At 42.3% G+C, this 22,814-nt stretch overlaps 2 protein-coding genes across 2 annotated transcripts in view; one reads left to right on the forward strand and one right to left on the reverse strand.

Annotated features, from left to right (window-relative positions):
- Positions 1-36: 36 nt before the first annotated feature.
- LOC135906053 (dolichyldiphosphatase 1-like) lies at positions 37-16,032 on the reverse strand. Its single transcript, XM_065437202.2, has 8 exons — positions 15,867-16,032; positions 15,090-15,190; positions 10,074-10,158; positions 9,883-9,976; positions 9,692-9,790; positions 8,232-8,360; positions 7,117-7,206; positions 37-485 (listed from the first exon to the last, which is right to left on the reverse strand). The coding sequence occupies exons 1-8, from the start codon at positions 16,009-16,011 to the stop codon at positions 446-448; spliced, it is 783 nt and encodes a 260-aa protein (XP_065293274.1). The 5' UTR covers positions 16,012-16,032; the 3' UTR covers positions 37-445.
- Positions 16,033-16,211: 179 nt separating this feature from the next.
- The window catches only part of Tgt (tRNA-guanine transglycosylase), a 39,203-nt gene continuing 32,600 nt past the window's right edge, over positions 16,212-22,814 (forward strand). Inside the window, exons 1-3 of the mRNA XM_065437201.2 lie at positions 16,212-16,499; positions 16,642-16,710; positions 16,820-17,037. Of these exons, the coding sequence (XP_065293273.1) occupies positions 16,275-16,499; positions 16,642-16,710; positions 16,820-17,037 (512 nt within the window). The 5' untranslated portion in view covers positions 16,212-16,274. The remainder of the gene's footprint in view (positions 16,500-16,641; positions 16,711-16,819; positions 17,038-22,814) is intronic.

Here is a 22,814-nt window from a genome sequence, read left to right on the forward strand (position 1 = left end):
AGACAAAACAATCAAAGTGATGCACACACACAAAGGTGATGGATGAAAAGGCTTGGCTTTATTCCTTTGCCACAACCAGTCTCAAAATATGTGGAGATCATCGTTGGACCAATGGTTCTGAAGATACATAAGGTTAATGACAGGGCAGAACGATATATGCAAAAGTTGAGGGAGCAGATGCAGACAATGTCGCAATGTCTATCATGCCTGCATTCTTTGCACACACACTGGCACATTTGATACGAAGTAGACATGTAACTGCCACCCATTCCTTCACAAACATAACACCTGAAACATGGAGTGATCTGCTCGCCTCTGTTGACAGACGTCTTCATTGCACTTTTCGTATCCGCCCCAGTCCCCCCAAAAAAAGACTTAGTCGTGTTGTCATCCCTTCATTCCGATGACATGTGTAGGAATGCCTGCGCAGGCGAGTGTCCCAATGTCACTGAGACTTCATGGACACAAGCTTCCGTTGCCTTGTCCTGTAAAAAAGGCAGCACCACAATCAGAATCAAGTGGCACCATATCGACAAAGGAGAGTCGCAATCAGTGGCCAGAAGTGGTGCCCTTAAAATAGTGGTGGACAGGGGTTAATGGCAAATGTACTACAACTCCTCCTTTCAGAACATGCAGAAAAAGCACAAAACACTCCAAGAATTATTACAGCAGCTTTGGTGCAGATCAACTTCATAAAATGATTGGTGATAGTTTTCCGTATGATGCCAGCACCCGCCTCGCACTGAGGCTCGTCATGCAAGCACTCCTAGCAACCATAAAATGGGTCGACTCTGGAGATTGGCACTTTGCTGCTTATAAAGGTACACTCACACACTAATTTAATTTAGTCCACTGTTCCAAGGCAATGCTTCCCGATAAAAAACTGCAGGGAAACTAAAATGTAGACATTATTAGCATCAAATGAGATGTGATCAGCAGTGCACAAGGCCAAGCCACTGGCTGTCTGTCAACCATCATTGCTGACAAATTAATGGGGCAAGCATGTGCACCCTACTGTGATATTCCCTGTTTCATATCTTGCTTAGCATCCTGCCACGAGAGTGGCCACCACTCACAGTTGTCCAGAGGAATCACTGCAGCTGCAATATGATGCTATAAGTGGTGACAGCAAATAAAGACGACACCAAAGCAAGCATAAAACAAGATAAAAGCAGTAAGGTTGCCACGTGTATTCTTGAATCCTTCATCTGCTTGTGATGATGACTAGCAGATGGAACGAACTGTACCCTGGGCCATGTGGCAGTTCAGAGTTATGCGACACTATTTATATACTAGAGAAAACGCAGGGTATGTGGGAGATGGAAAGAAATTCAAGACGATGAGCAAACCTAGAACCAGCTGAAAGCAGAAACCAATGCATCGAAACATTGGCCCCTGCTTTCACCTTGTTCTCATTTTGCTCAAAGTCATACACTAGTAGCAGGCACTTTCAAAGCCAGTGCCCATTTTATTCTGGTAGCCCCTTTAATGCAAAAAATTGACCCGCTATCCTGACCCTGCGAAAGTGGATGGCCAGCAAAGCTGGTAGAAAACCACTCGCATGCCATCGATAGGTATATGAAATGTTTTATTGTTCTGCCTAGTTAGTCTCAGCACGACACCATTGTTGAGCATTACAATTCTGCACTCTTCGGCACTCATCATGTTCACGCTTTTCAAAAGTCTTAACTTTGCGTGATCTACCCATAGCGGTCTTGCAATGAACTGAATGAGTTGCTAGGCAGGTCTCCTTTTATATATGAAGTTTCGTGGCATCACTCACTGATTCCTATGCTGCTGTTGCCCCTTTCCCACCGGAACAGCTTATGCAACCATAACCTTTACCAGGAAACATATGCGGGAAGACGGAATGTGCTTCACATTGTTCACAGGTGCCTTATCATCCATTGTGCTGTTTGGACGCTTGTTTTGTACTTTTCTTTATTGAAATGAATACTGAGCTGTGCCTTGTATGCCTGATTCCAAAGGAGATATGTGCTTTTTTTTTTCTCATGGACACAAAAAATCCCGACCAACTAGAGGCTAACTGCTTCGCCTGTAAAAGCCATTATATATCTCACTAGCAAACCTATACACTAAAGCTGACTGTAATAATGAAAGTAGTTCAAAACATCAAAACTACAAACTGCAAGCTACTCAAAGTAACTTGAAAAAGATTATCTTGTACATAAGAAAGCTGGACGGGTTAAAATGGCATTTAAAATTGGCTTGGGCTCAGTATAGACCCAGGCTGAAGCTCAAGCAATGATTTATGGTATGTATATTTGTTCGCTTTCTGCAATGATTAGCTCTAGTGAATTAGTGCAATGTATACTAAGGCACTAATTGGCAATATTGGATGCTACATTTTGATGTGAATATAGTTGTACACATTTAATAATCTAAAATGTTTCCGATCATTACAAAAAAAAAAGGTAACAGTTGTAAGCATGATGCATACAACACTAGTTCTATTTACATACAGAATTGAGAGTGAAGTCAGGCCTTCGGAAATTTCATGTAACAAAAACAAAAGTACATGTGCTTCGTTTATTCTCCAAGCTGAATTTATGAAACCTTCATAACAAGTAACAGGCGGCACCTCCAGCTACCATGCTGTCTCTTGCTCCTGCATGAATCTGAATCGTAATGCACAGCGATGTACTATAGTGCAAACTGCTCAAAACATATGTAAGCCTATTATACATTACAAAGAGGCAGGGTAATGACAGATATTCTCTCTGAGCACACACAATCATTCCAGACGCGACGCAAATTTCAATCACAATGTTGATGGACGAGTTTTACCATTGGTGATGCTCAGTTATAAGTGAACCATAGCTGCAGTTGAAAATTGTCTACATTTACGGTCACTCACACAAGTGACAGCACATGGCCATTCTATGTGGACCACTTTACAGAATGCTACGAAGCAGCAGGAGAAAATGTGCAGAGAGGTAAATCTGTACAATCTGATTCCGGACGCGTGGAAGAGGGCCCAAGGGGACGTTGTGGTCAAATCATTTAAGAATTGCTCGATCACAAACAACTTCGACAGAACGGAAGACGACCTGCTGTGGAATAACGAGAGCAGCGGTTCAAGCAGTGCGATGAACTCGAGTGGCAGTGATAGTGACTGAGCATCCCACACAAGCGGTGGGTTTACTGTCTGCACCGATTTTTCTTGTGAATGTTTGCAAAATGAAATGTTATTTTTCGCACCCATCTCTTTGCGATGTTGCAGCGAAAAGAGGGAGGGGGGGGGGGTCATTCTAGATTATTCGAACCTAAGCACTCCCCCTCACTTTGGGCCTCGCGATCGTGAAAAAAGGGGGGTGCTTAGAATCAAGTAAAGATGGTACAAAGAGCACAAATGCATTTTTTCAGCCTTCAATCAAAAGCACTGTCACAAGCAAACTCTCACTGGTAGCACCAATAAATTGAAAAAGTGATAATGAGAAGCAACCTAAACCAGTGGACAAGAGTGGATATGTCGGCTTGTCGGTGAGCCTCGACTAAAGGTGGTTGAGCACAGGGAAACACAAGGACAAAAGAAGGCACATTGGACATACAGGACCTAGTAACGATGATCTTTAATTCCAAGTAGAACAAAACTACCTTCAGTGAATGACATCACAGATCACGTGAATCACTTCACAATAAAAAAAAAAGAGGAAAAAGCCAAGAAAAGAAAAAACAGAGCACCCAGAAGAACTCGGAAATGTCAGTCATGGCATGCGCAGAAAATTCAATATGTCAGTCAAGATTAGAGAAGTTTTACATATATAAATGTGTCACTAAAATTGTGAATTTGCGTGGCTTTAATTATTGGGTGATTAACTTTACATTTGTTTCTGCCTGCGATAGCTGTTTTATCGAAAAGAGGTTCGCACCCACACCTCTGGCAATGTAGAGCAAGAAAACCATGAGGTGTGGTGGAGTTTTAGTGTTCATTAAATGATGGCAGGACTTAGGTGCATTATCATAGCACATCTTAGCGATTCCCTTTTTAACTAGCTTGGAATGGCCAGAACGGAAGGCGAAAAGTGCCTTATTTGCCTTGGGCTCGTAACGACACCAACATGTAAGGTGATCAGTGAACACAAACTTAACATCTAAGAATCTAATGATCTACTGGCATTTCAACTGCCAATACGAGGAGACAAAGACACCTGCATATAATCGATACAATGTCACCACCCTCATTTTGGAAATACTCTATGTACAATCAATGAACACGATAAAATCGCATACATAGCTAAACTTTTGCATACACTTATGGTTCTCTAGGTGCTGGGACATAGGTCAGTCAATCTTGGCAAAAACAAAGCGCTTAAAATTGGAGTCAGACAGGAGCCTATACAAACACCTTTATTTTGTAAAAGAGGAATATTGTTCTTTTGAATAAACGTTGAAGATAGGTAAAAGCTAAGTAATTCCAAAAAACCTTTGACAGAGACACCTGCTTCACAAGAGAACTTGACAGCCCCAAATTCATCTACTATACATTCCTCAACACAGTATAACAATTCAACATGTGGCAGGGAATAATATAGGTCTGTCACATCTACCAAGAAGGCCTTCGTTAGCATGAGCGTTAACAAAATCCAAAACCTGGTAAGAATTCTCGACAAGAAGCGGGTCTCAGATTTCCAAAAGCTGGCAAGCAGATATGGCGCAACTAGCTCCTGCCACCTGCCATTCTCCGAAATAACTCAACAAACATTATCCTTGTGAGTGTTAGCATAAAAAATGCACCTAAAGACATTTTGTTTCACTTTTTTTCAATACTTCTACGCAACTTATCAAGACCCATGCTACTGCACAGCTCCAAGGCTCGGGCCTTCTTAACTTTAGGCAAAGAAACTGCTCTATGCATTAAGAACTACTGAAACAGCTTTGTTAGCCTTTTCGTTGAGCAGTCGTGTGAAAACAGTGGGAAGCCAACCTTTTTATCGACGAGTAAGACACAATGTTCTCCAAGACAAACAAATTAAAAATTAAAGCGAAAGAAAATGGGTCATCTATCATATCCTTTGTCCTGTAACCGATATTACGTCGGGCGAACGGGACGTTGCGTCAATGAACGGCTAAAAGAGATAGCAATAAGGCCAATAAATCGCCACCCGATGTGGGTGTAAACCCCTTTTCGATAAAGCAGTTGTCATAAGCAGAAACAAATGTGGTCACTCGCCTAATAATTGAAACCGAGCGAAATTCACTATTTCGGTGACGTATTTATCAGTAAAACTTCCCTAACATTGGTGACAAAGAATTGAGTTTTCTGTGCATGCCATGATGGTTTGACCTTTCCAAGTTCTTCTGGGTGCTCGACTTTTTCCTTATTTGGCTTTTTTTTTTGCTTGTTGTTGTAACGTGTTTCACCTGATCTGTGAAGTCATTCACTGACGATAGTTCTGTTCGGCTCAGAGAAGGAATTAAAGATTATTGTTGTTAGTGGTGCCTGTGCGTACAATGTGTTTTCTTTCGTCTTCATGTTACCGTGCACTCAACCAACTTTAGTTAAAACGGTGGAAGCTCTTGAGTACAGATGGCCATAGGTAATGGCAGACATTGACACACTCATATGCAGTACCTATATGGTGCCACCATGAAGGATCTATATTATTCTACAATAGAATCAATTACATAACTGTGCATACACCATACCACTAGCTTAGCTACACAGTGAACATTACAGCACAGCTTTGAATTTAAAATTAAATTATGGGGTTTTACGTGCCAAAACCACTTTCTGATTATGAGGCACGCCGTAGTGGGGGACTCCGGAAATTTGGACCACCTGGGGTTCTTTAACGTGCGCCTAAATCTAAGTACACGGGTGTTTTCGCATTTCGCCCCCATCGAAATGCGGCCGCCGTGGCCGGGTTTCGATCCCGCAACCTCGTGCTTAGCAGCCCAACACCATAGCCACTAAGCAACAACGGCGGGTGATTTCACTTTCATCTAAAGAGGAATAAGTTTTTATTCACTGTTGGAAAAACTTTGGATTGAGCCAGGGTAAATTCTATTTTTATTCTATACAACTGATGTTCACCCATCAACATTAACAAAGTCAGCCCAGATTTCACAGAGGGCAAGAGTAACTTAAGAGGACTAAATAAAATAGATGAAAGGAAAAATGTTTTCTTTTCCAAAATATTCACAGTACACCAAGCTGCAAATGAGTTAGAATGGTTTTGGGGCAAAAATTTCGTTCGTTCGTTCTTTCTTTCTCTGGTTTATTCAAGGCAAATTCGGTACAAAATTGTCTTGGGAGACACGGCAAGATTTCACACCAAGATATCAACTAACAAGAGAACTACTCATTTCAACAGTAAATTGACAAGTGCTTGGCCATTGAAGAGGGCCTCTACACAGTTATCTCCTACACAAAACATAAATTTACAAGAAAGTCGTCTCACAGCTGCATGCTTGGCATGCACCATTGAGAAGAGGGCAAAAAATGTGGCATTAATCTTGGCAAACACTGTTGTCGCCATAATGGATGAAGCAGGGGTGGGGAGACCATCTTAGGCAACTTAAAACATAGGTGATGGTGATAGTTGTGATAAGGCAGGCACAGATTTGTAATCGAAGCCATCACAGAAGTTTTAGCAAGATACTGGTGGCCTGTTTATATCAGTCTTCTGCAATTAACAAATATTCCCAATATTTTGTGTTACAAATTCCTAGTATTTAGGTGCCACTAAGAAAACAGAAACATTACACTCATTGTTCTGAAATATTCAGTGTCTTGAAACTTGCACTACCGAAGTAGTATTTTTACACTAAAACAATGGGCATTCAGTTGGGACAGATTATTAATCTGGAAAATTAATCAATGTGAGGTTCACAGTAATGAGATGTCACTGCAACAGTACGCGGTATCATGCTTACGCAATGCATCATTTCTTCAAGTTAGACCTTATGAAAATGCTTAAATATTGGCCCTACCTATCTCAGAATAGTACTGTTCATACCGTTTTGACACTTACGATTCCCCTCCCCCCCCATATTTTTTTTGCAACAGTAATGCTGTATCCTCACTCACTTCTCACTATAGTAGTAACACGCAGCAACACTACACTTGAGGCAGAATAAAAAAGAACATACCTTGACTCTGCTCTGTAGGAGGTGTATTCGAACCACATCACATTAGGAATCAGAGTGGTGTCTCTCAGCATGAGCAATTCACTGAGGTACCTAGCATGTCAAGATAACACAGTTTATGCATCTGATCATCACAGCACTTCGATAGTTGACCAAATGTAGCCACAGCAAAAAAAAAAAAAAAAAGTCACTGGCATTTTTTTCAGCCACAGCATGAGCAGATGCTTCACAGTAGCTGCTTTAGTGCATCTGGTCTGAATCATACTCAAATACAATAAGGTAGCAATAAAAGGACAGGATCAACATCTTAGCAGCATAATAACAGGAAGTCAATACATTTGCCCAGACTAGTCACCTTTCATATAAAAACCTTGGCCTCATGCACAAACATGTTTAGTGCTTTTTTTGTGTGTGTGTCTTCTTTCCTTTGGTGAAATGCCTATAAACTACAGTAAGCATGCTACTGCTGCTAAGTTGTGAAAAGATACATTGGACAGTCACTGCAATAAGGCATTTCACTTTGTATGGAAATTACTGCTAGCACCATTCCATGGTTCTGCTCAAATAATTCACTTCAAAGTCATAACTACAATTCCACAACGATGTTAAATTACTACTGTCATCAACGATTTCAAGATAGGTTCACAAGTAACGAAAAGAGTATCTTTTCCGAAATGGTACAAGTGTACAAACTACATAGTTTTCCAAGTGCAACAGATACATGCAAAGTGCAAGTGAGGTGAAGCCCACCGACAGGCACGTTAAATCCAGTGATCACTGGCAAGTAATAATATAATGCTGAGAAATAGGATGATGTGCCCTCTGCAGTAGAACAGTGAGCATGACCATGTTTTGATAACAAATCAGGCCAAACAATGTGGCTGCATATACCACATCATCTTCATGATGTATACAAATGAGCAAAAAGGCACATATTTCAAAAAGAAGCTTTCTGAAAAGAATAAACTGTCCTGATACACCAGTTATACAGTAGGGAAGAAAAAAAGAAAGGAAAACCAGAAATAGGTTACACCTTACACAAAACAAGTACAATAATACACATTAACACACACTTTCAACCAATGGGCCAAAGGCACAAACATATGCAAGGTGCTCACCAGGAAACAATTCGAGGGTAGAGCGGTGTGAGTATGAACTGGGTTATGCAGAACCAGAGGCAGGCAAGCACAGAGCCTATCAAAGCTCCCCAGCACACCTGTGCCCATGTGTGGTATTCCAGGTACACTCTGTGGACAAAATAAATCAAACCGGTGTCACGCCATCATCACATAAAGCAGAGATCTCAACCTAACAAGCCAATATGGTGAGCAACACGAGTCAAAAGCAAGTCACAAAGGAATGCAATTTGTTGACGCTTTTGCCTACTGGTCCAACATCTTTTATATGGCAGACCTTTTACACAATTTGATTCATTAAACTGTCACTGAAGCAATTTGCCATACTTCAGGGAAAGATTCAGACATGGATAATACTAGTATCACTTACACAAAGCTTTCTCACAGGAATCTTATCGCAGTTCACAATATTAAGAAAATGCCCGTGGTTAAAAATTACCCTCCTCTCAAGCCACAGCCTTTCCCCTCCACTCATACTCCACATGGTTGTGGATGCAAGAACTGCATTATCCAGCAAGACCAGTGCTCTCTACTTCCAGTCAAGTTTTAATGCGTCTGTTTTATCTCTTACAACTACCACTTAATTCCAATACGTCCTTTTTCTTACAAAAGTGTGAGCCTCAACATAAAGATTATGTGCAGCCTGTCGCATCTTATCCAACCTGCACTCACCGTGTTGCACTTTCTGTGCATAATGATTGCACAAAGGAATGAGCACTGGCTTATCAGGATCCTCAAGGTGGCGATAAAAAGTACAGCATCTCATCAACCTCATGCCAGATGATGATATCCCTGCACCCAAGCCTTTTACACACAATTATTTAATAAGGTGCAGCTACTACACAGATATATATGGTAAGTTTTGTCTTTTGTCTTGGTGCTGGTCAAGCAAGTACACTAAAGATAAGTATTTGAAATGACCCATAGGACCAAGCATTTCTGAATGAGGCAACCACAACAAAGCATGGAAGATGCCAGAGTAATGCTGAGAATGCCAGTGCCCCTGTATCAGGGCATTAACCTTGGTTGCTAAATAGGGATGTGTTGTGCTGCCATGTGTCACTGAAACTAAACATGTGATTAATCACAAAACTTTCGTTGAATGTCTCAATGCTGACCTGGGCCATTAGTATCAATGCTCTCACATGAAGAATGTTTAGACTCCGTAAGAATCCGTAAATGTTCACATACCTACTGCTCTGCTTAATAGAAAAGTTTTGGTTAAATGAGATCAGGTCAATTCACGAGTAAAGAAAGCATTTGGACATGTTATCTTTTCCAAAAAGCTTACACCTTCAGATTTATCCTAAATAGATTTATAAGATGTTTATCCTTCTACAGTAAAATGTGATGCATAAGTACGATAATAGTACACAAGAAAGGACCATTGTGCTTGAATTGCTTTAGGGAGATGTACTTCCTACAAAGACTGTTGGCCATACCTGCTGTATGAAACAGTTCCTGCCAGCAGGAACCAGCAGATTATCACAGTACACTTCCAAAGGTTCTCCCAAGGACAACTGCTATTGCCATGGTGCAACCTGCAAGGATGACATACTTTCAGAGCAACATATAGCAGGAAAAGATACAGGCAATCACCTTTCACTACACACAAGTAGAAAGGCAGGCTCACCGAACAATAACGAAGAAAGCCAGATATGTTGCCACAAACCACATGAGCTGAGAATGACTGGATGGCATGCCGAACTCAGTGAAGTTATCACGAGCTGTACATATTAGAAGCAAAGCATTAGTGACACCAATTACAGAGCTAGCTTATCTTTATGTCGTTTAGGTAAGGCATTTTCCAGGAGAAAAAGTTACCTTTGTATGGCCTCGCTTCCTTAATTACATGCTTAAGTACAAAGTTTATGGCCTCGCTGAGTAGAGTGCCGCACAGGAATGTGATCTGAAACAAAAATTGTCACGAGTCTCTTTTAAACAGCCATTATCATATTTGTACACTGCATCAAGAACCATTAACTAATGATGTACAGAAGTACAACTGCCACTGGTATCAATAAATGATTGGAATACAAGGCAAGAGAATATTGTCAATATAACAGTTTCAGCTTTTCTTTACAGAACACTCACTTCATGTTTCTCAGTGTGGAAAATGCTTTATAGCAGCTCATGTTTGATCATGCTTTTGCAATCACATTGTGCAGTAAATTCATTTGTTTATATTAAATGCCTATATTAGTTGACAGTTTCTCTCCCTGCTTTTGAACTACATAGCACAGTGTCATAAATGTAGGTGCTGTTGAGATTTACTCTTAAATACTACGCAGCACCTCTTGCATGAATGATGATGTTTAATATTGCAAAGCAGCACAGAGGCTATGCAGGCTAGTACTTTCTCTTGTGTATCGTTCATGCATAAATATTTTTATTATTATAAGGCATGTTTAATTTCTTGTATGTGTTGTATGGTATGTCAAGCTGTCTAAGGTACGCAAGGTGTTCAACCAGTTTTTAGTCCAGATTTTTTAATAGTTTCTTTATCATGATCAGCCACTGTCCTCTACATGAGGCAGGCATCTGCTAACTATCTCAAATTTTCTCTGCCCTGCATTAGCCAACTCCAGCCTACTAAGGCTGCATATTTCTCGATCTCATCAGACCCTCTACTGTCCTTGGCTGCATTTTCCTTCCATTGTGTCAGCCTCATTCTGCTACTCTAATTAGTTACTCTATTGGTTATGTGCTCTGTGTATTCATGACCTGTCCAAGTCTACTTCTTAATCTGAGCTAGAATATCAGCTATGCCCATTTGCTCCCTAATCCATAACACCTCCTTGTCTCTTAAAATTTATGTTCTGTCACTCATTGCACAGACCTTAACTTCACTTCATGTTTCTTTGTTACCTCTAAGTTTCCACCCCACTGGCATATCACTAAGCCGTTAGTCATGCCTTAGAAGCACTTGCCATATGTTCTTTAACCGATTTTTATTCTTCTGAAAATTTCCTTCTGAAGAACCAGGTCACCGTGGCTACTTGGCCTAAATAAATGTCCAGTCAACAGCAAATGTTTACAGACTATGCAAGCACGTGCCCAACAGCCTCTCTGCTACATTTGTGGTACATCAGCTACTGTCAAGAGCAGCGCCAGGCCCGCAGCCTGGCCTCTTGCTGCTTGCCGATGTGTAAATTTTCTTGCTCCGCACAGGGCTTTTCTTTATTATTTTTTTTATTTTTCGCGCAACACGCTACACAGCAGCTGCTCTCCTATCTCAACAGCAGCATCACTGGAACTGGCATCAGCTATACGCCGCTGGACTGATATCAGTGCTGGTCCTGGCACTTCACGCAAGACGGAGGAAGTAGAAAAGCAGCTTGCAGCACAAGAAAATTGACTCACCACTAAACAAAATAAAAACTCATTTCCAGCCAAGCACTGCTTTTGACAACAGCTGTCAAACCGGTATGCGGTGCGAAGAGGCAGTGTAATGTTTGGAGTCGGGCATGAAATAGATGGTAGCTGGCCCATGCCGTCGTCCAACTTATCCCCGCTGAGGACGCTGTTGAAGGGAAGGACTGCTTCTCATAGAGAACGAGGAATATGGGTTTATTTATAGTATCTACATAAGGACGTTGCAGTTCATCAGTCTAGCATGACTGCGAAAGAAAGTACACTCAGCAGCCGCACAACAGCTGCTTATAAACACTCTGTCCTCCCTAGATCCCTAGGTAAGGGAAAAACGGCCGTTCAACCTGCTACAAACTCTGAGTGTTGTCATCGTAGCCTTTGGGGGGGGGGGTTAAGCACAATTTCGCACAGCTTTCACTGACCACGCCGAGGTGAGTGGGTTCTCGTGGTCACCGTGCTCGACCCGAGCAGGTGCCTCTTAATCCCCGAGCTGACCTCGTACAGCGGCCGCGGCAGCTGTCCATTGTCTGGCGTCTTCGAAGGCTCATGAGAAAGCACGGCAAAGCATCTCCTTCCAGGAATTCCCCTGCTTCTGTCGAACCGTGAAGCCGTTCATGATTTCACTAACAATAGTTGGTCCGCCGATCGCGCTTAGTCATAGCGGCGCCGAGGTGGGTGTTGTGCAGCACACCGTCGTCCCCACAAAACGAGTCGCCACGACAGGTGGGGAAGACTTCCATGGTCGCTTCGAGGAAGCTCGCCACGCTCGCAGCTGCAGCTGCTGAGAAAACTTTGCTTGTCGGCAACCCTGCAGGCCGTTCCTAACAGCAGCTTGGCACGCATTATCCGTAAACTTTTGGTATTGACTATACTATCGTGCAGCTCCAAGAGGCTGATGACAAATCATCGAATCATGTTCACTTGCCAGTCTAATAAGCGCCTTAATCTTTTGAACTACAGGGGTTAATTACTGGGCTAATCCTCAAACCAACCCTTACAATTTGCTTGTTAAGTTCTTAAATTATTTGTTGAGCATAACGACAAGGTAAAAGCGGGAGCCAACGTTTCGACAAGTGGACTTGTCGTTTTCAAGGCCACTTGTCGAAATGTTGGCTCCTGCGTTTACCGTGTTTTTGTTTTGCTTATCTTTTTGAATTTATATCTCCCACCTTCCCCGTGTTTTCTTCCAGAATATTTGTTGTAACTCATCTCCAGCATTGCTAAGCAGGGTAATCTAATCTGAAAACCGTCCTAATCTAACATTTTGAATACTTCTTCCAAGTATACAGCAAGTAGCAAGAGACATTGTCTCTCCTTGGGTTACAACCTTCTTACATCAGTATCTTTGGCTTTTTTTATGATGAATTATTATATCTGCAGAAGCTTCCGAGATATTCTAACAATCAATTACACTTTATCTATTCTTGGGCTACATAATGCTTCCATGACAACTGGTATATCTACAGAATTAAACATCTTTCCATAATCTATGAAAGCCATATATAGAGCATCATCATATTTTGTAGAATTCTCAATTCCCTGATTGACATACATCAATTTGAATATTCCTTCCTAAACCCAGCCTGTTTTCTGGACTCGAAATCATGAATTGCTTTGATTCTATACAAAATTAGCTTTTTGAATATCTCGTACAACACCAAAATCAAACTAATGGACCTATAAATTTGCAGCTTATTAACATATCCTTTCTTATTGATTAATAACATAAGTAACTTCTTTGTAACATTAGTAATAACTAGGTATTCTACCACTTCTCCGATACATTTGATGTCACGAGGCATTGCGTATAAAGAATCATAAGCTTTTTGTGTTAGACAACAATTCAAGCTTTTGTGAAGGAGGTTGCTATGTACCAACACACATATCCAACAAGACATTAAAATAAATAGATTCTAGGGTTTTGCATACAAAAACTATGATTTGATTATGAGGCACACCATAGTGAGGGACTCCAGATTAATTATGACCACCTGGGGTTTTTTAATGTGCATCGAATGCATGGTACAATATTGATGTTGCACTTCGCCCCATCGAAGTGGAGCCTGTGACCTCATGCTTAGCAGCGCAACACCATAGCCACTAAGGCACCACGATGGGTATCAAGCAAGAAATTGTCCAGTGTATTGGCAACGGTGCCCAAAAACTGTTTCAGTTCTCAGATGGCTCACTCAATGTAGGCACATTGGAGCCATGTAGTATCAAAGCATGTTGGTAGGCTAGATGGTTTCGCACAGCTCACAGATGGCAAGCACAGGTATGAGTACAATACTACAATAGTCATTTCCAGTCAGAAAGCCATTGCATTGTGTGAATCTGCCGATTGGTCGGGAAGAAAAATGATGAAATCTGTTCTATCAGTACACCTGTTATTTTATAAGCAAAGGATTGGTGCTTTTTATCCATATCTGACAGGAACATGCGGTGGTAGCCTTGTACCTGGTTTTGCATTGTACCCTCTTGCTTTTGTGTGCTTCTGGTTTGAAAGTATTTACCATAGACTCATAATTTATTTTTCACAATTTTGATGAGGTGCAGCCCTTGCATAGAACCAAACCTTTTGGTCAAAATCGTGTCGGCGCAGCCGGCAACTAGTGCACACCCCAGATTCCCGAATGTACCATTACATCAAAGGTCAACGTGCAGCTCTCGCCATTTACTAGGGACGCACGAAAGTATGCAGCGACCGAAATTCGCAGATGCATGTGCATGGCATCAGGGCACTGAACAAGACTGCTTCTCTGATGGAAATCTTTTTCTTCAAATTTTGGGCTGGCGAATTGGAGTTGCGGCCTTTACATGGGTGAGGCACTTACATGAGTCTATACGATATTCTATGGTCTTGCAGCCACCTGACCCTTGGTTTAAAAGCTTTGCATCAACATAAATAGCAGAACCTATCAAAGCAATGGCTTTCACCGCACACCACATCCAACCTGAGCAACTCACAGTTACTAACAAATGATGATATAGGCTACTGCTCATCTCACAATAAGTTGCAAACACTGAACAATAAATAACCTACTATTTCGGAGACCGATTGTCAATTGAGATCTTGTAGGCCTAAAGCAGTATGCTTTTGATACTGCTAGTCAAGTAGACTCATCTGAATCAAACCATTGTGAACCAGCTGACATATTCATTTATTTATATTAATACTCAACTAACACTAACAAAATGCACTAAGTATGTCATTCAGTATACTGCTTTTACACTTTCTCGCAAATTTGCATCCATCCATCAAAGGCCAGGAATGAGTTATACGGGTGTCACACGACGCACTTTCGGTCGCGATTGGTTCTTTTACACAAACTGCGGGAGGGAGGCAATAGTGGTCAAGAAGTATGATACGGATCGAGCTCTATCGCAATCGAAAGTGGCCGTATGACACCGGCATTACATTTGTCAGCGTGGAAGCAATACACAGCTCCACAAATGTATCCAACTTACCGTGTGCAAATCTCTTCTAAAAATGACTAGCGTTCCAAATGACACCAAGATCACCAATGGTGACAGGGAAATATAGGCTAAAGTCTTCCCCAGCCAGTCACCTAGAAAATGGAAACACCGGTTACGCTGCATACATCACTTTCCACAAAGCGCTGCAGTGATGTAACTTCGTCCACTGTTCTCGAAACATAAAACACCAAAATCTGGAGCGTTTGTGTTAGCTGAAGAGCTGAGAGATTAAACACTGGAAAGTTGGAGAAACAAATAGATTTCGTTATTATAAGTTCGAGAAATGGAAACACAGTACGACAATGTAAACATAATCGTTGCTTATGTTTACATTATCGCACGCACCTCACACACGGTCTTTCATTCATTACGTAACCACTTTCTAAGGTGCTTTCAACCTGGCAAACCAAATTAACAGCTGTAGAGCTCAACTGTACTAACTTTCGTGTGCTCCCATAAGACACGAACCACGCCAACGTGGATAAGTAGTTGACGCCACTGCTCAGACATCGACATTGACATAGCAAACGATTACTTAGGAGCATATACTTTGCCCTCAAATAAATTGAATGACTATAAAAACGGCGAACAACCTTCCAAATAAAGAATGAACGGCGCAGTAAACTTTTCCTCAGAAACGTCACGGATGTGATCTGTGTGATCACACGTCGATTAATAGCCACAGGAGCTGTCGATAACACAACGTTCGACATTCTTTTGTAGTAGGCTGAAAACTAAGCGCTCAGGAAAATTCTCCACGTTAATTACCTGCAGGGTATTCGACGTGGGTTAGAGACAGCGGCACCCATGACCGAATTTCGTTGTCCAAATCACCAGGTACCGGACCGTTCCCTGGTCGACCAGCGGCCATGTTGTGTTGGCGATTTTCCCGCAGAGGCAGTGTTATAAACATAAATGCCACTCCATACGACGTCCACACCCGTCCGCGCACTTCTTCGAAAAAGAAAAAAAAGAAGAAAAGAAACCTTTAGCTTGTGCAAACGTAAACTAAAAAAATAGGTTATTGTTACGCTAATAATTTTATAAAATAAAGCGCAATTATAAGTTGGCATCAACGAAACAATCGCAACAACTCTTTTAACTTCCATTTAACAGGATCCTAACCGGCCGCGACACAGGCAAGCCAAGCCTTGATGGCTGCATTTTATTTATAATATGGCGACGCCCATAAAACATGCGCTCAAGTTTGAAATCGTCGCCGAATGCCCAGTCACTAAAGCTAGGGCTTCAGTTTTAACTCTTCCACATGCAGTTATTGAAACACCAGTGTTCATGCCGGTGGGCACACAAGGAACCCTCAAGGGTCTTGTGCCTGAACAAATTGAGGAGCAAAAATGCAACATGATTCTTGCGAACACTTACCATCTCGGCATGCGTCCCGTGAGTTGCTATATGTATGCAAAGAATACATTGTACTGCGCTGAATTAGCCCAAGATTTATTAGTTGTCATAAGCGCCAAGCGTTGATTTTGTGTCGTCTAAACATGTTTTCATGGTGGAATTATGTGCGCACATTCTGCAGGGGACAGAAATTTTGCAAAAAGCAGGGGGCCTTCACAAGTTCATGAATTGGAAAAACGGTTTGCTGACTGTAAGTTCCATGTTCTGCTTAATACTTGTCAATACTCATTAGTGACTGAGCACCCATTAGTAGTTTTGCGGCCTTAACGTACCACTCACCAGCCCATTTCACGTTTTAGGATAGCGGCGGTTTTCAAATGGTCTCTCTTGTTAAACTGAGCGAAGTTACGGAAGAAGGCGTAAGGTTTGTGTCCCCGTACGACCAGCGTGAGATCATGCTCAGCCCAGAAAAATCGACCGAAATACAGAATACAATTCACGCCGACATTATGATGCAGCTGGACGACGTCGTCAGCAGTACGATCTCTGGACCGCGGGTTGAAGAAGCCATGCACAGGTGTCTGTCACTTTTTGCAGTTACCGCAATATTGCATGCTGGTGGGAATTTTCGCAATGAATGAATGTCATAGATGTAGCTTCATAGATGTAAGTTAAGCTACAGTAGTAATAAATATATGTAATTATAAATTATAATTCAAATTTGTATGAACATTATAACTTGTACAAAGAGGATTTGTAAATGTCAGCCTCAAGATTCTGTGCCATTAGATTTACATCACCGTGTCATTGTGACAAAAACGATTTTCTTGCAATGTATGTGTTGGCATGTGTAAAAAAACACGTTCACTGCGATGTGGGTCACGGGGTGCGTGATGGCAGTTATTCCCTCTGTGCAGCTGTGCAGGGCTTTTGCTGCAGTGTGTAAGTGACATCTTTGCTAGAAATTAACATAGAGGGAAAAAAAATTCTTGTTGCTTCTTATGCAATAGAGTTACTGTATAGGCTCCCAAGCAGTGACTCTATTAGATGTATGGATGGATAAGGCTGAATGCTTTAAATCAGGCAGCAGCTCATGCCACCTAGCTGTGACTATACTCACGGACAACTTTCTGTGGCCATGAAGGGAAAGCATGGAGGCCAAGCACACATAAGTGAGAGTGCTTCTGAAAAGAACCCTGCATTTTCATCCGTGTTAGTTTAAGCTGGAGAAGAGAAAAACACCTTATTAACAGCAGTTAAATAAGACGAAACACACCACTGAATGTAAAAGTTTACTTATTTTGCAGCTTTTCCCTTCTGCATCTGGCCAAATGCGAAGCCGCCACACGTGGAAGCTGCGTCGATTCAGCGTCTGTTCCTAGCAGCCAAAAGCACTGTCAAACGCTAGCGAACTACTTGGCACGCTAACACATGCAGAAGCTCTGTCCTCGTAGTTTTCCCTTCATAGCCACAGAAAATTGTCTGCGAGTATAGCGACATATTTTGTACTTAGTGAAGGATGAAATTTCATTCTTGCCTTGATTTTAGCCACCAATCAGATAACCTCTGGTTGGTTGTTTCTACCCGCTTAAAAGTTTGTTTTGCCTCCACTGTCCCTAAACCCTAATGCTTTGAAAAAATCAGCCCCGTTGCATTGAACTGTAGGGCGAAGCCCTTTTCAAAAAAGTATCAGCTGTTTCCTCCTCTCCACACGCACCGCATGACTTGTTTCTCCCTTGGTACTTAACTCAGTACGTCCTAGTCCACAATACTCACCTGCTGGCTTCAAACAACAAATAGCTTCCTCTAGAATTATCGTAGATATTTCCTGCTTGAAAGTTCTGTATGTTCCCAGTGCTGATTTCGTCTGCATCCCTATTTTCCACAGGCCCCTCTCTGTTTTACCTTTTTCTTAACCGATGATTCTTGGTTTGCCCTCCCCTACCCCCCTTGCTGTCCAAATATTTGCTTGACAGTTTTCTGGTTCGTTTCCTCTATTTTGTGTCAACATTCCTCATGTACAAGTAACTGAAAACTTTTCTAGCCCACCAATTGTCGCCCATTTCTCGCAATCGCTCCTCAAATTCTATCTTGCTTCTAGCTTCCCTGATATGATGTACTTGCGCGTGTTCCGAAAGCAAGCCTACCTACCCCACATTGCTTAAATTCAAACCTTGCTCGAACCTCTGATCTCATGCACAGGACCACATAGCCGAAAGTCAGACTAGGAACCATCACCCCTTTTCAAATCCCTCTCACCTCTTTGTAACTATTGTAATTCCACAGTGCCCTATTTTCATCACTGATGCATTCCTGCTACCTTTAGTCGTTGCATATTTTTTCATCTTCGATTAGGTACTTAGCCCCATTGTTTATCCACATGCAAGGATATTTGTACTTATCCACTACCTCCAGTGTAACCTCCAGCGTATGAATGCAATGCATCGTTGTGCCATCTCTCTGCACCATGAGGAAGTTTGAAAGGAGCACCATGGCCTCCAAGATTTGCATGCACTGGCAGCTTTAGCTCCGCCCGTCCCATTCACATGGAGAGAAAGTAATTTCAGTGGTAGGCGTGGCTGGCTCCTTCTCTGCACCATGGTGCTCGCACCCGAGGGCATTTCATGTGCCGAGTAGGCTTTTGCATGCTCCGGTACTGTTGCTGCAGCTTGGATGAGGCAACAAAAGCACAATTTTGCACTGATATGTGATCCCTTACTAATTGGGAAATGATGGCTGAAGGTGTACAAGGTGCAAAGAGCGTGCTGGCGGCTATTTATTCTCGATTGCAGTAATTTTGGGGGGCACACATTTACTCCCACTACATTCATGTGGGTATGTAGAACGGGTATGTCTGTACAAGAGTTTTTTCATGAGACAGGTAGAAAGTATGAACAGCCACCAACTAGCCCCTTTCATCGACCTTTAGAACTGCGTATCTAGTGTTGGCTTTGTTAATGAACAAACAAACCTAACTTGCAGGAATAACTGTGCCAGTTCAAAGGTAATTATTCAAGGTAAAGTGTCACTGAAAGTCCAAACACACAATGAATGATTCAGCTGAGCCGCAGCAAGGTTTAAGAAAAGTTTAATTGCAGATTAACGAAAATCTGTGTGTTCTGCTGCATGTATTTGTATGGCCATTGCCTGCTGTGTGCTGCAGTTTCAAGGCCGCATGAAGCGAGAAATTGTGTGCGAAGCATGAAATGATAAATTATCCAATTATTTACTAATTTATTGCTATATTATATTTCCTGCCTAAGCAGACATTACCATAATTATGAACAGTATGATTTAATTGTTAATTATACCGAACATGAAAATCTGCGTATCTCTCATCCGTGTGTCTGCTTATGGCATGTTTATTTTATTTATGAATACCTTACAGGCCTTCAGGAAGGCATTGGGTAAGGGGAAAACTACAGTTACATCAACACAAAACAAGCATTATTTAAGGAAGCAAAAGAAAGCATCAACATAACAAAAGGTTTATTCGCACAACATAATAGCACGCAAGGTCAATACTGTCAATACAATAAAGCACAATTGAAATGGAAACTGAAAACAGAAAAAAGTACTCACAGTTAGATACTGGTAAATATTATATGAAGATCATCGCATTGCAGAGTAGGCATACAGTGAGGCAGTTGCCATGTCATTTGTTGAATCACTACAATGCAAAGTGCAATAAAAGAAACAAAGTAAGACAAGGCAACAATTAAACTCTGCCATCTACGATAAGCTACAAGTTCAAAGGCAATGAATGGTGTGTGAACCCATATGATCAGTTTCAAAAATTGAATTGCTAAACATAAGCGCTACAAAATCAGTGGTTAAGAATATAGAAAAGTTCTTGAAAAAAAATAGAGGCCTTAGAGAACTAGATGGTTGAGACATCATAATGTTTGAGGCACAGCTGAAAAATTGCCTGGTATATATCCTGTGAAAACCTTCCACAACACGTGAAAAGAGAGGCAATGCACACATTGAGATCTTGACCGGTCTGCTTTCTATGGCCGCCTTCACCTGCGCCAGAACTCTCGGCTAACAGCACCATCTAGGATTGGCCAGGTGTGCACGCCACATTATATTTTTTTGCTGTGGAGCACGTCAAATGGGACGGCTGGAGCAAAACTTGCAAGCGCGCACAATCTCGGAGGCCATGGGAGCACAAGTTCCTGGTGACTCACTGGTCAGTCACCACACACCAGAGGAATGTGACAAGTGACACACCGGTGCGTCATCATGCTCACAAATCAAAACTTCAAGAAGTGCTGCCGCAATGAACATGTACATGTTGAGAAAAAAATGTATCTGCAGAGCCTTCCCTTGTGAAGGCAGCAAAACAGTACATAATCTTTGTGGCCCACTCGTGACATCAGCAAAATGTTTGCCGTTGGGCTTGAAGAAAGAGTGAAAGAAGAAGTCACTACACACTTACAGTTATGGATTACATCACTTTGAAATGTGCTTTCAAGAAAAGAGTTTGCAAAGCAGCCACAAAGGACTAGCCCCAGGATAAGCCAGACATACCGAAACAGCATGCGCAATACACAGGCTATAAGAAAGGACAAAGGTACAGTCCACGCATTGCACACGCTATTTCAATATAACCTAACGTGAACTCGCCCAGATTTCATAATTGTAGATGTAATACAAGAAGCCGCAACAGTGACTTCATTGTGAAGAATTGATGAGCATCAACTTGGCAATGAGAGCTATAGGGACCGAGGTTAGGTCCACTACAACAATGTGTGAGTCAGCGAGCAAAAGACCTAAGAACCATTTGGACTGATGACAGGAGCAGAAGAAGCTCGTTTTTATTCTTCTTCCTTTTCTTCAACCTCTCAGCTCAAGGCATGAGACGCATGCACCAGATTTCGCCATATATAAAAGGCAGCCAAGGAAGATGACAATGGCTGCTAGAGAACTCTCCCCCTTTTAGAAGAGCAGCAGTGCAGCGGCACCCAAGAAACAGCCTTCCTTTCAGTGGTTGTAAAGTCGTTGAGAGCGGATAATGATGGCGAGGTTGCTAGGGTAGGCTGGTTTGATCCTGTCTATTGCCACAACTTCACGTCCGTTGAGGTCTATGGTAACAGTTTTTTCTGTCCGCTTGAGTGCCTTGAAAGGGCCATCATAGGGGGGCGTTAGAGATGGTTCGATGTCTTCACGCCATGCGAAAACGTGGCTCACTGTAGGCATGTCTTTGCTTACAAAAACATTACTTGAGGATGCAACCCTACTGGGGCAAGGACGTAGGCATGCAAACAGGCAACGGAGCTGCTGAACATAGCTGTCTGGATTCGGCGTGGCAATAGTAGCTGCTGCAAAATTCACCAGGCAACTGCAACATTGTTCCAAAAGCCAGTTCCCCAGCTATGCAGCTGAGGTCTTCCTTGAAAGAGGAGAACACATTTAGCAGTACAATAGGAAGGTCTTCAGCCCAAGAAAGGCGAGCCCGGTGGGCCATCAAGGCGGCTTTAAGTTGACAGGGGAGGCGTTCCACCATTCCATTTGCTGATGGGTGATACACGGTAATATGGATGTGGCAGATGCCAAGCACGTACGTGAGTTCGCGGAAGTGGTACGTGAGTTCGCAGCCATGATTAGTCATAACAACGCTGGGGCATGCAAAGTGTGAGATCCAGCCACTGACAAATGCGGAAGCTGCTGTAAGTGCTGTTATGTCAGTGGCAGACAATGCTTCAGGCCAGCAGGTATGATGATCTACACAAGTGAGTATGTAGGGAGCACCTTGGCATGGTGGCAGCAGGCCAACGTTGTCGATGTATATGTGTTTGAACCAGGCGTCATGTAGACAAAAAGAGTGAATTGGCAACTTTGTGTGTCATGTCGTTTTGGAGCGTTGACAGTGAAGGCATTTGCTAGCCCAGCGGCACACATCAGAGTTCACGCCCAGCTACACAAAGCAGGAAGTAATTAGACACTGGGTGGCACAAGCTCCGAGATGACTTGCACTGTGTAGCTTGTCAAATACTTGATGGCAGAGTCTGAATGGAAGGAATGGGTATGTTCGACCCCTTGATATGTCGCAAGTGATAGTGCCAGAAGAAAATAAGAGGGGCACGTCGGACAACGCTAATAATATAGCAGACGACCAGAGGTCCCGAAGCTCGATGTCTGAATGCTGCACTGTGGCATATTCTTCGAAATCAAGTGTGGCCGTGGATATTGTGTCAATACAGGAGAAGACATCTGCAGCTACATTTACTGGACCTTCAATGTATCGTATGTCCATGGTAAATTCAGAGATCAGTTGAGGTGCCTTATCTCTCGTGCGGTGTAAGTGTTGTGATTTCCACATAATCTGTGATCTGCAAGGATATGAAAGCG

This window comes from Dermacentor albipictus, chromosome 1 (genome assembly GCF_038994185.2).
Source record: "Dermacentor albipictus isolate Rhodes 1998 colony chromosome 1, USDA_Dalb.pri_finalv2, whole genome shotgun sequence".
NCBI classification, from domain to species: Eukaryota; Metazoa; Arthropoda; class Arachnida; order Ixodida; family Ixodidae; genus Dermacentor; species Dermacentor albipictus.